This window comes from Lasioglossum baleicum, chromosome 3 (assembly GCF_051020765.1).
Source record: "Lasioglossum baleicum chromosome 3, iyLasBale1, whole genome shotgun sequence".
Lineage (NCBI taxonomy): Eukaryota > Metazoa > Arthropoda > Insecta > Hymenoptera > Halictidae > Lasioglossum > Lasioglossum baleicum.
Genome location: NC_134931.1, coordinates 18980146 through 18997030, shown reverse-complemented (window position 1 = coordinate 18997030; position 16885 = coordinate 18980146). Strand labels below are relative to the sequence as shown.

Sequence of the window (16885 nt, the reverse complement as noted above, 5' to 3'; positions counted from 1 at the left end):
AACGTCTAATTTTAGTTTACCGAGCATTTATTATGGTATATTGGAAATCGCTTGTTTATTTGTTAAACTCTCTTCAGTTCTATTAAAGAATGCCGAGTCTCATTGAAACTTTGGATAGTTTAATTTCTCCGTATAATGAAAGGGAAACGCCGATGTTGCTGACAGGCATCACAGGAAATTAGGCTAACACGCGAGACGTCGGTTCACAGCGATGCAAGCTAATTCGTATAATGGTTGTCTCGATGCAACGGGATTCACTTTGACCCTAATCTCTGTTCGTAAGTCTGCCTCGAAGATTACAGAGTCCTTATTAGGTCATAGGACGTTTAAAAGATTGATTCAATTGAGGCCGGGAAATATATCAACTAAAAGGATGACCACCGATGTCCTAAGTTCTTAGAAACCGTATCGCATGATATATGTAGGTTGCAAGTTACTTCTTAAGAATTCTATTAACATCGTTCACACACACACACAAAAATAAAAAATGTGTGCAAAATGAAGTAGCTTTTAAACGTTCTACAATGGAGGTGCAAAATTATCGTCTCTGATAAAAAGAGAACGTAGCATCGATTATCCAATATATCCAATATACAGGGTTTTAATTATATAAATTATTTGCGCTATTGTTGAAAATAAGAAAAAACGACTAAATAGGATCTACACGGTTTTAAGGCGTACATCTGATGGTCATAAAAAATCCTGTCGGAGTCGGAGTGGGAACGCGTAGTGGTGTCACGCGCGGCAAGGTGTGTGTGTGTGTCACGGTTAATATTAAAATATTATTTTTCTCCTAGACTCGTAGTTTTTTTTTTAAATTTGTTTTTTAATATTGCATTTTCATCCAGTTCTGAGCTATGTTTAAAGTTTCAAGTCTCTAGCTCATCGGGATGTGGTTTAAATACGATTACAAGATTTGTCGCATGCAACAACAACAACTCGGCAAGCTAATATAAGCGTTGTAAGAAAAATGAAGAATATAGATTATTAAACCTGTTGCATATTGAAAATATAAGCGTGGTAAAATAGGGAAATGTACCGACACACATTTTTCCCAGTAAATTCCCCTAAGGAAGGTGTACGTTGTCACGAAGTTTCCGAGTAAAAGCGATCAGTGTAACGAAGATAGGATCTCTCGGTGTCGTGAGAGCTGACTTGTAATCAGATTGTAATCAGAAACGCGAGCAACGAGCAGGGAATAAAAATGTGAGAATTTTCTTAACGATCAGCAACAATAACAGGCTGGCACGTGGACGAAAGCATGAACCTGAGACACGAACGCGAGAAATAACTTTATCAGAGATTTCACCCGACACGCGACCATTTCGCAGAACCAATTGTTCGAAACGCGTGGAGTCTTTTCGTCGGCACGCGGCACTGCAAATAAAACGGCGCACGTGCTGCAAAATTAACGCGCGCGAAATGAGCAAATGATTCATTCACGTTGCAGTTATTGCAACGGGAGTTGTTTCTCGAATCGAACAGGAATTTGCATTACGATCTCCCCTAATCCAGATAAAATATAAATATTAATTATTTGCCGTTTGCTCGATTCGAGCGCTGTCATTCGATTGTCACATCCCCTTGGGGTAAACGCCCACGAGATCGTGTCCCGGTAATGTCGTTTACATGATTGAAAACTGCGAATGACATTTTACACAACAAAATTACATACTCAGAGTATCGCGCACCCGTGCAAGAGTGCGGTGGCACACGCACACATTGCTAGATCCGCATATACGTACAGTGGATAACAAAAGTAAGTTAATACTCGTATTTTCAATAATGAAATCACGATAACAGTACTATTTATTCACTTATAAAAATAAACAAGTTGATTACATATTTAATGGTAATGTTGAAAACAAAATTTATCACGATAATCACAGTGATCTGAAGATTTATCAAGATATTCATCTTTCTATACTAAATATAATATACAAAATTTGGTGTGCCAAAAGTAAGTTGAAGTATCGTTTAATAACACTGTCCAACACCAAATTTGTTTCACAATTACATTGTGATTGTGGTACTTATAGAGTTTTATGCGCTGATTCCGAATCTGCCCTTAATTTTTCTCCTAGACGAACAGTTCTTGAGAAACAAGACTTGAAAAAAAAAGAAATTTTCAACTTTAAACAATAATGGTATTATAAAAGATATTGAATTGCAATTGGAACGCATGTGGTGAAACTTGTTTGACTTTTAAAAAAGTTTGAGCACGGTTGATTAATTTCTGAAAAGAGATATATCGTTTATGTTGTAATCCGTGGCTGCGAGATAATTGTTTCTCTGGTTACTGGCGGTATTTTTATTCTCACTATGGCGGCTATCGATTCCCATCTCCACGTGTAACGATATTTAAGCCCCCCATTCGTTATCTGAAAACCAGTTAGCCGGTGGGGAATAATAGGCGTCCCGGGCGCAATTTGCCGACAATTGGGAAATCGATTTCGATATTGCGATAATTACGTACTTAAATTGGCGCAATCGATGGTCCTGTTTGCGAGTAATCGTCTTATTAATAAAAGTCATTGGGGAAGATTGTATTATCCAAGTCATTATCAGAGACATTGATTGCTAACGAAGTAAATATTTGAACTAAATAGATTTTCTGTTCACGGTATAATTCCTTAGTCTCGAGGCTTAATTTACCCCAGGATTAATTACAATCTCGCTGAGGGACACGAGGAGCATAATTACACTACGATAGAAGATGATTGTAAAAAATGTTATTCGAAACAATTTCTCATAATTCCACATTCTTTCAGAGGTGACATTAAAAAATCGTTTCGGATCTAGCAAATACATAGATTTCTAGGAAAGAAAAACGAGTATGTACGGGGAGAAATTCCTCAGTCCTCGGCCTTAATTTCCCCGGCGTTAATTACGAACACGCTTACGAAAACGAGGTCCGTAATTACACTATAATAGAAAAAAATGGAAAAAGGCACATTATCCGTTATCCTATATTCTTCCGAAAGTGACATTAAAAAATCGTTTCTAATTTAGCAGAGAAATTTCTTAATCTCGAGTCTCAATTCTGCCAAGGTTAATCGCGAGCTCGCTCGGTAAAAAAACATGGGCCGTAATTATAAAATAATAGAACTTACAGAAAAATATTTTCTCGTAATTCATTATCTCGCGCTTCTCCAAAAACAATATTGAAAAATCGCGTTATAAAATGAAGGGAGAAAAGTTCAATAGCGACCTTAATTTTCTCCGTGAATGATATATTACCGAAAACGAGGACCATCGAATACGCCAGTGTTCATCACGAACGAAACAAATTCGAAGACCCGACACAACATTCTGAAATCGCCGCCTTCCACGACGTGCTCGGTAATGATCGTAATGATTCGTCCTAATCGCGAGAAACGTCAGTGGCCGTGTTATCGACTAATCCCTGTCAGAACTGATAAGTAGGATCTGTTGACTAGGATATATCCCCCGTGATCTCGGCGAGCGATCCACCGTTTCGACGAAGGTTAAGGACGGCGATGTTGCGAACCGTCGGATGGATCGTCGCCGAGATTCATCCCATCGACGTTGCAATCTGGTAAACGTTCCCCTAACCCCTACACACTTGAACTTTTCGACACGATATTACTATGCCCGCAACTCCTTCGCAATTAGCTCACCGAGCCGGTTAATACGTTCCATCCGAGCCAGTTCGACTAATTTTACTAACCTCAGCAAGAGCTGACGGGTTCGTAATAAAAATGTCTAACTTTTGCAGCTAATCCGATCGGCCCCTATCTTGTTATTCCTCGTTGACCTATTCGAATAGTCTCATGCATCATGAGCGTACCGAGTTACACGGACCTGGGGAAAAGCGCGAGGGACGTGTTCAAAATGGGCTACCACTATGGCAAAAGTCTGATCAAGCTGACCTGTAAAAAATCTGGCGAACCTCTGAATATGAACAGCGATTTGGCCCTCGACTGCGACCACAAAAAGGTACAAGAATGCCAATTCTATTTAGTCATTTCAATCCCCTTTCTGTGCTAAGGGTTGCCCAAAGAATAGAAATGACCTATTTTTATTACTACGTTTTTATTAGCTGGCTTTCTTCTCTGAAAATCTTTTAACCCGGCGTTAGTTAGGTGGGGGTCTCACAGACCCCAGAGATTTTAGATTGATTGTAACATTGTAAAGATGTTTCATTAGTTAAGTATTTTTGAAAAAGGTATTTATTTGTACAGGGTGACAAGAAATAACGGAGTTAAACATTTCTTATTATAATTCTGTCAAATCGACGAATTTTGAAAAACCAAATGATATCAACCATAACATAGACCTTTAGTATTCATATATTTAAGAAGTTTCGAAGTGGCCACCCTTTGAGCCGATTCAGAGGCTGAAACGTGTTTCGAAATTTTCGGCTATGGGCCGCAGCTCTTCTGGCGTCATTCGGTCCCACACCCGGCGCAGAGATTTTTTCAGCGGCTCGAAACTTTTATGGGGCTGAGCACAGACCCTGGCCTCCAAAATCGACCAAACGCTGGAGTTCGTAGAGTTGAGATCCGGCAAGTACGGCGGTCATTCCGCAGATGTGATGAAACCTGGAAAATGGGATTTGCTACGGTTTTCGTGGATCAAGGGGTCAAAATCAACCAAGAAGTGTATCGACGGGACATTCTCGAAACCGTCGTACTTCTGTGGGCCCAACAGCAGCTCGGCGATCCGGAATGGACGTTACAGCAGGATTCCGCGCCGGCCCACAGGGCGAAAACGACTCAGGAGTGGTGCAAAGCCCATTTTACAGGTTTCATCACATCTGTGGAATGGCCGCCGTACTCACCGGACCTCAACTCTATGAATTCCAGCGTTTGGTCGATTTTGGAGGCCAGGGCCTGTGCTCGGCCTCATAAAAATTTCGAGTCATTGAAAAAATCTCTGTACCAGGAGTGGGACCGAATGACGCCAGAAGAGCTGCGGCCCATTGCCGAAAATTTCAAGACACGTTTGAGCCTCTGTATCGGCGCAAAAGGTGGCCATTTCGAAACTTCTTAAATATATGAATACTAAAGGTCCATGTTATGGTCGTTGTTATTTGGTTTTTCAAAATTCGTCGATTTGACAGAATTATAATAAGAAATGATTAACTCCGTTATTTCTTGTCACCCTGTATAATACAATAAATTATTTCGGTGGTCTGTGAGACCCCACCTTACCACTTACGATACATTTTCCCACCTTACCAACGCCGGGTTAATATTTTCACTGTTTTAAATTGCACCTGCTCATTCTTGTTATAAATGCATAAAATACGGAGTCCAGCGATTGAATAGAATATTGAATGTGATATTGTTAGTGATTAATACTAATTGTATTTATGAAATTTATTTATGAAACGTTCTATGGAAAATTGAATTTATTTCTTGTCGAATGGTTTTCATATTTTACGCGCTAATGAAATTTACGTTCGAATGAACTTCACTCACACGTTACGGCTACATTCTGTCAAAGAGAAGCTCCCACACGGGCACCAATTTTTAAATATATTTTTTTATCCGATTCCATGCATAAATGCGCGAACGGGCATTAAATATTTAAATTATTTAACAAATGCGAATCTTCAGTGGTCTCTCGACTTTGCCATCTTTTAAGACGATATGATAAAAACGCTGTAATTTCGGACATAGTAATCGAAGAGGTGGATGGATATAAAGGTGTCAAGTTTGTTTTCTGTAAAAGAGTTTTTAACAAAATATCGCTGCTCCGGAAGTATAATACAACTGCAAAAATTGAAGATTCGGTTTAATTCTTCTATGAGAGTAGTTTATAGACATTGTGGGTTATTAAGTTATTATTGCAACTTTTAAGTAATTTCAATTGATAAAATAATAAATACCAGCCTCGATTTACATTATGTCGATTTGCAGACATCTGGTAAATGCATTTTTGAGTCCGTCAACACAATAAAGTCAATTTCACACAATTTTACAGTTGCGTCATTATACCTCCGGAGCAGCGACATGTTGTCCTTTTTTGATGAATGAAGATAATTATTATCTTTTTTTCGTATTAGAGATTAACCATAACAATATATGTATATATATTTGTGATTGATCTGTGTTATTATCTTCATTCATCAAAAAGGGACAACATACCTCGCTAAAAACTCTTCTACAGAAAACAGACAATTTGTTACTTACACCTTTATCTATCCGCCCACACAATTATTCGCATCTCAAGACATTTCTATATATTCTGCAAAGACTGACGAACAAATCCGCAAAGTTTAAATTCAATGTCTCCGCTAGTTTAAATAAAATTCAGAAAAGTAGCACCATCGCTTTCCATCAAAGTAGAGAGACTCTCCGAGCGAGTGATTCAATCCCAGAGTAGTTATTACTAATTTCGTAATTGCAGTTGTCTGGCACCGCAGGTGCAGAATACAAGACAGAGGAATGCGGGACGTTTTTGCAAAAATGGACGTTGGACGGAACGGTGACGGTCGGTCACATTCTGAACCCAGCCTTGATTGCGGACGTTGGATTTCAGACGGAGCTTAGTTACAACCCGTCAACCACCGCGAAAACGATCAAAATCGGCGCCACCTGCGTCAAGGAGATAATCAACGCGAGCTGTTCGATCTGTTAGTTTGTTTCGGTCTTTAAATAATTTTACGTCTGACTGAATTGATCGCGTGTTTTCAGAGAACACTCGCACTTTCAGAGAACGATAATACGAATCGAACGCGTTGCTTGATTTATTTAAAACTCGTAACGGTAACGTTACGCCCACCATTGGCTTTTGAAAAGTTTCGATATTTTGCCGGATATTACTTTTCTCCCACGGATTGCGTGTGTCATTGGAAAATATGAAATCGAGTTCGATTTGCTCATTTCCCCTCTTTTTCTTGGGGACTTTTTTTCAAAATCATTTGAACGGGTTCAATACGCATTGCAGTCGATCTATTCCTGTTCGTCACGAGTACATAAAATTCGCAGGATTTATTAATTGTCGTGACGTCAACGACTTTTCCCTATTTCCAGTAAAAGGATCTTGAGCAGGCGACTGGTCTGAAGTATTCCGGTGCGAGAAATCGATTGCGCATTGTGTACTTGATACGTCGGAACGTTCGTTAAATAAATTATTATCGTTTACGCATGGCGCCATGCCGCACAGTGGTCCAAATCGAGAAATTTAGCGACTTTTTGTTATAACTTTTGAACCACAAGAGATATCGGGATGAAATTTGCACTAAAATTCATTTAAAAATGGTCCATTTGAACCATAGACAAATTAATATTTGTTTCATTTGTTAAACAATAATTTTCAATTAATTTTCATTGATATTCTTCACGGAAAAAAAATTATTTAAATACAATCTTCCACACCATTTTTTCTTTCTAAGTGTGTATTTTATATTTATGTTTCACACATGCAATGTTTTACGGAATGGGTAAAATGCAAATTTGAGGAATCGTTTTTTAATCAACGCATACAAAAAGTATGAATAAGTCAAAAGATATTTTTTATAATAATTTATAATAATGGTTTTATAATATAACAATAATAGCATGCATCGCATCCAAGAGAAGCAATTTTTCTCGTGAAGAATACTCATCTTAAAATGTCCGACTTTCAACATTTGTTACAACTATAATATTTATCAAGTGTTCGTTTTTTTTTGCCAAAAGTCACTGAATTTCTCGATTTGGACCACTGTGATTCCGGTAGAATATTGGCCGTCCTCATTTGAATAAATGATTTAGATTTTCCACCTGGTTATTCGATTTTACAGTAATTAATGATTCCAGGAACACTGTTTCCACGGCTCCTGGAGCCACGGAATTAATGCATAATAAAATTTTAGGAACGGAGGTGAATGTCGTGATTTGAATATCCAAACGTCAACAGCCGGTGTAACGCAAATTTTTCCGGATTTCCGTTTCACCGAGTGTCGGTCGATTGTTAAATGTTGTTCCAAAGACGTTTTATAATTACTCAGATCGATGATCTAACGAGAACGCTCACCTTTTAGACAGCGATTTAAGAATACCGAAACGAAAATCCAAGTCGATGCACTGCGCGCGACGTACCTCACTGTCGACACCAAACGCGAGTCAGAGGAACAATGGTTCCGCGAGTAAATTCAAGTTTCGACGTCCGAGACGGTGGGCATCGGGACGGGGCGTTTGATGTTTACCAACAAAACGCCATAGACCGTCGATGGCGGAAATTTCCAATTCCAACGGTATTCTTGTTCCCACGGGTGCTCCACCATCGAAAGGTTAATTAGTCCAAGAACAAATCGATCTGATAAAGGTCTGAACGCTTGGGTTGGTCGGAATTCTTTTTTTTCAATCATCTTCGTCCCTTTGTCGCGATAAGAGAAAATAAGGGCACCTTTCGATTCATATTTTTAGAGCCGTGATTGAAATCTTCAACCGAACAATAGCTTTCAACACACAAACAGCTATCCTTGATAAACTGAATTTCAATTTTTTTAAATTTCATTTACCATTTAACACGTATATTAAATTGCATTTGAATTTTTGAACACTTCCTCCGTTTTTCAACCGTTTCGATTTATAAAAACATTCGCAGAACCGTATACGGATTTTCTGTTTAAAAGACTACTCGACTATGGTCTTTTTACATTCACCTTTAATCCGTCGAGGATGAGTGCTATATTAGCAACATCACACTCGCTCATCCAGCTCCTGATCTTGCAAATAAATAATTCAACTATTTACATAGTTTCTCAATATTCCAGTGATTGATACATGATTTAATCCTCCGAGGGAAATGCATTGAATATTTGAAAAAATCCTCATCGGGAATGTTGAACAAGTTTTCATAATTTTTATGAAATTGTGAACCGTGTAAATCCTCTGGGACAGTAAAAAATAATCGATTTTATCCTCGAAATTATCGAATTTATCGAAAAATATCGAAATTAAAGGACTGAATTCTCTCTGCAGCGCTTGGATTATCATGCGCATTCCTTATTAGCGAGCGAGTCTATTTGTAGAAGCGGAGGAATTTTATTGAAAAAATTCAACCTTCCAAGGAATTATCTTTCCTGCGCGTTTCACTCGCTAATAAATCCAATCAACGTTTCGTTTAATGCGTCGCATGCAGAACGCGGCCCTTCAAAGGCGAAACGGTTCCGCCAGAAAAATGGTTTTTTCGCGAGAAATGTGTGGAGCGAAAAACATTCTTGATAATTGGACTGAAAATATTCGCCCTTTGAGGCGCGTTACATAATCAACGCCAAATTTCTAACAATACAACCGACACAATTTTACAAAAAAACAAAAAACCTCCCGGAATTCCGTCAGAATTTTCAATGGCACAGCACGGCTCATTCTAGATGATCAAATAATTTAACGGAGAACATGTATGAGGCACGTTTGAAACTTTTTTTCCATGCTTCAACTGTATCCAACTTTTTAGCGCCCAGGCCTCATTAATTTTTGTATATTTTATACATTTATATTTCCATCTAAGTTTCGTACTGTATTCCCATGTGCCATTTTACCACGTTTTTGTTATATGTATTATATATTTTTTTACCACGTTTATATTAGCTTGTCGAGTTGTCGATGTTGTCGTTGTTGTATGCAGAACTGGATGACAAAGCAACATTGAAGAACATTTTTTAAAAAACTGTGCGTCTAAGAGAAAAAAAATATTTAAATGTTAACCGTCACACCTCGCCGCTCGGTAGTACGTGATCGCGTTCAGCCATCCCTACTCCACTGCGGGTTCCCACTCCGACTCATCCCCACTCCACTGATCCACTTCGCACGGAAGGAGCTTCAGTGTGGTGTTCCGTTCATTCAGTTCCATTTCGGACAATTTCGGACTCCATCAAGAGACGTCGTCTCTCGGAGTCATCCCCTCATTCTTTCTCGCGTATTTCCATATCTTGCGTTTCTATATCTTACTATTTCATACCAGCATTACTATATCTTGCGTTCCGTTTAAAAAAGACTAAAAAGTAGAAAATAGAAAAATATATAAAAAAATTTTTAAGAATGACGCTTATATTAAAATGCACTAAAAAGGAGAAAATCATTTTTTTCCTGGGGTTCTCCCAAAAGTTTAATATAAATTTAAATAAAATCATGACATTAGCGACTACAAAAATATAAGCGTGGAGTGCTAAACTATATTGACGGAATCTTCGTGGGCGCCAGGCTTTTATTTTTATAGTCACTAATGTCATGATTTTATATAAATTTATATTAAATTGTTGGGAGAACCAGGAAAACATTATTTTCTCTTTTAAACCTCTGATATGAAAGAGGTGGATGGAATATCTGCAACAACGCAAGCAATTCAATGCTATAATTTCGTTCCCAATGGCGTTATTGTTTTCAATGTAACATAATATAATTTAATCTAAAAAGCTGTGGGAGGAAAGTTTGCGAAAACGCGGTTAAAAAATCGTTGGAATGAATGAAACGATTTTTGATAGCGCCCACGCGTTCGCGTACTACGGCATTGTGTTCTATGTTACAGCCAGCGATATGAACTCGAACGTGAACATTCTGGGGTCTATAGTCGCCGCCATCAAAGGTCTCTTAATCGGATACCAGGGTGGTTACAGCACAGAGACGAACAGGTTGACGAAGAACGACATGAGCATGGCTTTCAGCTATCGGGACGTCGACTTTCACTTTCGATGCAACTCGATGCCGCAAGAGTGCGGGCTATCCGTTATGTACAAAGGTGAAGCTTTAATTCATATCCATCTTCTTGACCTTCAAATATCTCACACAGTAGATCACCAATTCTATCCGATTCCATCAAACATTCTCTTTGTTACTCCCGTACAATTGTGGATTTATTATGCTCAACGTCTAACCTAAAATTCACAATTTTGGCGATGGTGTTAAGCAGTACAAACAAATTCATTAAACAGCCACTCTTCATGAAATAAATAACGAATTCATTGAAACACAAATACCCTGAGCAAGCATCCCAAAAATTAGCGTCGCCATTCTTCACTGTTTCGGACCCAAATAAAATTTCTGCAGGGTGAAATTCGATCTCGTAATGGTGTAACCAGTACAAACAAATTCATTAGAAAACCAGCTATAGGCCGGACTGTTCACGAAACAATTCAAAGTGATGTTAAATAACAAATAATAGCCAAATAATAATTGTATTCTTCTTTTATTTATTCTATTAAGTTAGTGGTGTCCTTAAATAGTTTTAACATGTCCACTGCTTTAAATGGTGCGTGCCCATTTTTGTCATAAATGCATAAAATCCGCAGTCTACTCATAACAGTTATCGATACGAGAACTTTATATCGATCGCTCGTACATAGAACTATTTTGTGTCTAATTATTCTCCAGTAGTGTTATCCTATATCATGTTACGACCTCCAGGGCCCCTGAAGAGGTGCCTTGCGATATTGGAGATGAATTTTTCATAGCAATCGTGCAAATCTCGTATGATTGTTTCGCGGGAAATAAGTAGATGGGCACCCTTAAACTAATAATGGTCGCCGAAGTAAGTTTTCAACCGTAATTGCGAATATCGATTCCGGCGTAGAACGACGGCAATCCCTGTGCAAAATGGCCGCGCAGAAATTATGCACAGGACGGCTTTGTGTCCGCGTGAAACGCCGTCCATTAGACCGGACGTATCGGAATTACCCGTTCCTAGTATTCATTCGAAAAAGAATTAGCCTTACACGCGGAATGATTCCGGTGTTTCATCACTGTGCGTGATCGGCACCGGGAATTCAATGTGAAAAGGGCACGCGGATACAGTTTTAAGCGTAATATCGGCAAATATTCTGCCAGGCAATTTTCATTCTGCTTTTCCAACGATCCGGTACTGTTGTTTAAAATTTCAATGAAGCTTCACTGATTCGTTTCTGCTATCCGGTTCGACGAACTGCGCGTTGATCGAACGGTTTGCGGTTCGCGATTGTCTGTTAATTTATTCACCAGGTAAAGTTTCGAAATCGTCTAGAAAAAAGTGGACTCGGCAATTGCGGGAGCCTTGAATTATGTTGTCACTTGGACATAGTTCCCGTGACACCTGTAAAACACTTTTCCTGAAGTTTGATTGCGAGTACGACACATCAGTAATTTTGCATAGTAGGCGAACACCTTGACAATTTCTAAGGGTTTATTCATAGGACGAGGAAATGCATCTAGAAACGGAATCGATACTTTAACTATCGCTTCTAGAAAAGCAGAAATTCAGAACTGATTTTTCTACGCATGTTTCATTTTGATGAGAATAGAAATTCTCTGTAAAGTGTAAGGAAAAGGTTAAAGATCTAGACTTTGATTATAAAGATGCAACTGTGTTCTTTTTTTACTATAATAAGCATGACCGGGGATAAAATAAATTATATTGTTGACTCTCCCGATAAAAATAAAGCGAGGCAGTATATGTATAAACATAGCAAAGGATAAAAGATATTATTGTGGTCTTCCGATAAAAATAATGTAAAGCAACATGAAATAACATAATTCCAATTATCGATCGTAAATGTTATCAAAAAAATGCTTTCGGCGCTACCGTTTCGATCAATTGATTAATCGAAACGAAATCGTTATTAATTCATCGAAACGGTAGCGCCGAAAGAATTTTCAAATTCGATAACATGAAATAACAATGTTAAAAATAGCTAAAGTGAAAATAATACAATAATATGTTGTCGCCTAAAGGACAATGCCGTCAAAAACACGAACGCAATTTTTCTGCTCCGGCATTTTTAATTCGCACATGTCATAAATTGACAAACAGAGTAAAACGACTGGGCCAACGGAATATAAAAATGAAATTCGTTGTTGGATGTTTGCGAAGGACTCGAGTTACTGTTTTCCTATCGTATTGGCATGGATAACAAGGTAATAAGAACAAATTGCATTTCCTCGTCTGCCTCGCCCTGAAATGTACAGGTAAACAGCCTAGTTAGTGTTATTGTTTCTTCGCCTGGGGCAGCACGTGACCAGAGCTTCAATATTAAATAAACGGACCAGCGATATTGTATTCCGTTCGTTTTTGATCGCCGCGGGCAAGGAACTCCTCCCACCGTTATGTGTCTCTAAATTAGTCGCACAGATCGAGGCATGACCGTACCTTTTACGCGTTTCCAATGCACACTTCATAATCCCAGGCCTCCCGCGGAAGGAAATGTAATTACGGTTCGACCAAGACGAAAATAAATCCGAAGGAAATGGATGAAAGTAATCCTGAACTAACAGCCGCGGCGGGATGTGGGATCTCGTTTCTCTTTTTCTTTCCCCCGTGCGTCGACGTTTTCTTTTCTCGATTTTCTTCCCATCCGTTTCGTTTTTTCGAATCGTACCATCTTCCTTTTCGCCGCTTTTTACATTCCCCCGCGGACAGGCTTGTTTGCATGCGCGATTCTTTTTCTTGTGTTTTCCGACCGACTTGTTTGCTCGCTTTGAAAATTAGGAAGGTATTGTCTTTTCTGTTTGTGTTCAAAATCTCCGAGGAAATACGATCATCCCTGTGGAAACTGTTTCCGATAGATTCTGCTGTACGGGTTGAATTTTTCATTAGGCGTTCTACAAAGTTCAAAAAGTGGCGTTTATGCCAAAAATGAGTAGATGCAATTTAAAACAGTAAAAACATTAGAAGAACTGAAATATCAAGAGATAAATCAAATTTTTATTTCACTCCAATTTGCTGCAATTTAGGTAAAATATTCTCGTAATGCGTTAGGACTCGCAGTGTACTTACAGCGTTTGATAATAGCTCCTGTCGTTACTAGATAATGATTTGTGACTCGATTCGGTAGTGTTAGAGAGAGAGAGAGAGAGAGAGAGATCACGATGAATAATTTAATATTATTTTCAGCGGATTTTTTGAAATATGTGACGGGGCGTCTCCAGCGAAATATTTTATTCGAAACCGGCTGGTTATTCAAAATTGATAGAAACTCGTGGAACTGGCACACGGTGCTCCCTTCCGTTTTAATTTCCTCTCTCTTGTTCATTAAAATACATTTTAAAAACTGTGTCCCAGGGGATTGACTGAAAATTGCGAAATCTCATATCCGTTCTCTTAGTGCGACTTGTCGGCGTCAAACGACAACAAACCACACCAAAATGTTGCCAATTTCAATCATAATAACACATACTTGTTTTTAATTGTACGATTGCTGTTGTACAATATAGATTATGTAAAAAATTTATGTACAAACCAAATATTTCTGTGAGAATTCCCAGTGTGGAGGTTGGACAGTATGCAACATTGTTCCATAAAACGGTTAATCTGAAAATAACTTCTGTTTCGAATAAATCAAATCGTAAACAAATTAAAGAAATCAAAATTACCGATGTATCATTTTCAACTCGACAGTAATTTTATAAAGAGAGAAATGTCCATGTACTTTTCAACTAATGCAAACAATTTTTATGTCCTGATGAAAATCCGTGGTTGTTACAGGAAAATGATAAATTGGCAAATTCACCACCGTGCTCGCAGGTTCGTTAACAAAACAGTTCGGCTTTCTTCGCCGGCGCCGCGGCGTTTGTTTAAAATGCATGAAGTTCAGTGTTCCGCGCGGATTGAAGCAACGCGCGAAGACAATATTCCGGATTAATAATCATATAAAGATTATTCCGGCCGGTAGTTATGAATTCGGCAGTTCAAATGACGATGCATAATTGCACGTGTGTGTCCGTATCGCTGGGGTTCCAATTACGGTTCGTAACGATGTAGGCTGTAAACGAACACCCCATTATATTAATCTAATGCGTGCGTTACGCAATTAACTGGGCCTCCTAAGTAAATAACAAACCCGTAGGCTAACCATGCGCTTCACAGCTCATTAACAACTATCCGCGATTTCTTTCTCGTTGACGAAGACTAAGATCTTCCCTCGGCCATCTTTTCTCGTGGTGACCCAATTAAATCGGGGATACTCAATATTCTCTGTGACGGCGAACATATTTTTCATCGGGCTTTTTGTCAACAATTTCCCTGTAACGTTCGGTTTTCAAAATATCGACTTCGTTACATGCTCGACTCGATGCAAATGACATTGTCCATGACGTCATCAGCGCTAACGATATCCTACAAATTGCCCTTCTACAAAATATAATATCATAAACGGATGACAAGGAATTAGAACACGCTTGTAATATTTATTAAAAAAACTGATCTAAATATTTGGGGGTGGTTCAATCAGCCTCACTTCAATCAGTATCTAATTTGTTATTAAAAGTTGTTATATTGGCAAAATTTATATTATACAGTAATGTCTCAATTGACGCAAAATGGCTGTACGCGCCTAACGCAAACAAAATATACCCTCCACTTTAGTAATCTGATCTCGGCTCGGGTATATCGATGTGAACAGCACAACATTGACTCGAGTGAATCGAATTTTCAAACTTCTTAATTTTCATTATTTCTTTTTTCTGGGACTTTCACTAACTTATTTCTGACATATCTCTGATTGAAATGACATCAAACACAATATAATTTCAACTGTATTTAGTGGTTTAATCGACGGTGAAAGTTTCGAAGGCAACGAAGAACAGCGACAACGCGGGCCTTTGAACTGTGCCGGCGACGGCGCTTGTTCGCGTCTCTTTCTTTCCACTACGCTGGATCTTCGTTGCGTTCGAAACTTTCATCGTCGATTAATCCACTAAATACAGTTGAAATTATATCGTGTTTGGTATCATTTTGCATTAGAAAAATGCCACGAATGTGTTGGTGAAAGTTCCATCAAAAAATAATGAAAAATAAAGAAGATTAAATCTTGGTGTTACATTGTGATGACGCACGGGTGTTTGAACTGTGTCGGAGACGGCGACACGCTTCGGCCACGCGGTCCTATTTCATTCTGTCCTTCTCTATGTTCGGCTCGTCGATTCATATCCATTCAAATCATAAAAAAAACAGCCTCTACTACGCTACTGAAGTCCGTTCAAAACACAGCTGTTGGGACTTCGATTGAAGAATTACTGTAACCGTCTACGACCGACGCAATCGAATCTCCCCGAGGTTTTTACGTCAATTGAGACATTATTGTATTCACCGGTTACGATGCATGTTTACCTTGACTAACGAAAGGTTTCTTGTTACTTTCAAGTGAACGAGGAATGGGAGACCGCCATAAACGGTCTGATGTATAAAAACGGCGGAAGCCAAGATTACACCGTGGGCGCAGCAGCGAAATACATTATCGACGACAAATCGACGTTCCGGTGCAAGTTCAATACGGATCTGCAACTGGGTTTCAGCTTGCAACAACAGCTCGCCGAGCAAATCACGGCGGCTCTGTCTTTCAACGTCGACTGCGCGAATGTGCAACGCGGCGGGCACAAAGTTGGCCTCGCTTTCCAAATTGAAGGGTGAACTGCGAATCCGAGAGTTTTTCTACCGATCTTCTTTCACAGACCGGTCTCCGGTGTCCGTCATTTTTGAGTACGTTTGTCTTGTATTTGTGATCGTCGATATTGAATCGTCCGTATTGGTATTAAACTATTATTCTTATCTAACGGTCTCCGAGTTTCTGTGATTCTTTAGCCACACACCTGGACCTGGACTACCTGACTATTATTATTATTATTATTATTATTTTATTACTCCATCCATATATTACATTTGCTGATATCAAAATGCAAATAAAAATGTTCCATCACAATTTCAACAACCAGAAGTCGATTAAAAAAAAAATTTTTTAAACCACGCTTACGTTAAAATTCACTAAAAAGGAGAAAATCATTTTTTTCCTGGTTCTCCCAAAAATTTAATATAAATTTAAATAAAATCATGACATTAGTGACTATAAAAATAAAAGCCCGGAACGCGCCCACGAAGATTACGTCAATATAGTTCAGCGCTCCACGCTTTCATTTTTATAGTAACTAATGTCATGATTTTATTTAAATTTATATTCAATTTTTGG

At 38.6% G+C, this 16885-nt stretch overlaps 2 protein-coding genes across 3 annotated transcripts in view; one reads left to right on the top strand and one right to left on the bottom strand.

The window, feature by feature from the left end:
* LOC143207010 (GTP-binding protein REM 1) overlaps nt 1-16885 on the bottom strand; it is a 71042-nt gene that overhangs the window by 34940 nt on the left and 19217 nt on the right. The window lies entirely within an intron of this gene.
* Nucleotides 3393-16439, top strand: LOC143207013 (non-selective voltage-gated ion channel VDAC1-like). Its single transcript, XM_076419990.1, has 5 exons — nt 3393-3559; nt 3740-3960; nt 6379-6604; nt 10486-10695; nt 16067-16439. Exons 2-5 carry the CDS (start codon nt 3802-3804, stop codon nt 16330-16332), a joined length of 861 nt encoding a protein of 286 aa, XP_076276105.1. The 5' UTR covers nt 3393-3559; nt 3740-3801; the 3' UTR covers nt 16333-16439.

Bases quoted from the DNA above. Each gene is read 5' to 3' on its own strand.
- LOC143207013 (XM_076419990.1), top strand. From the start codon at position 3,802: ATGAGCGTACCGAGTTACACGGACCTGGGGAAAAGCGCGAGGGACGTG. The intron at 3,961-6,378 runs GTACAAGAATGC...TCGTAATTGCAG, and splicing joins TCGACTGCGACCACAAAAAG to TTGTCTGGCACCGCAGGTGC. The intron at 6,605-10,485 runs GTTAGTTTGTTT...TCTATGTTACAG, and splicing joins CAACGCGAGCTGTTCGATCT to CCAGCGATATGAACTCGAAC.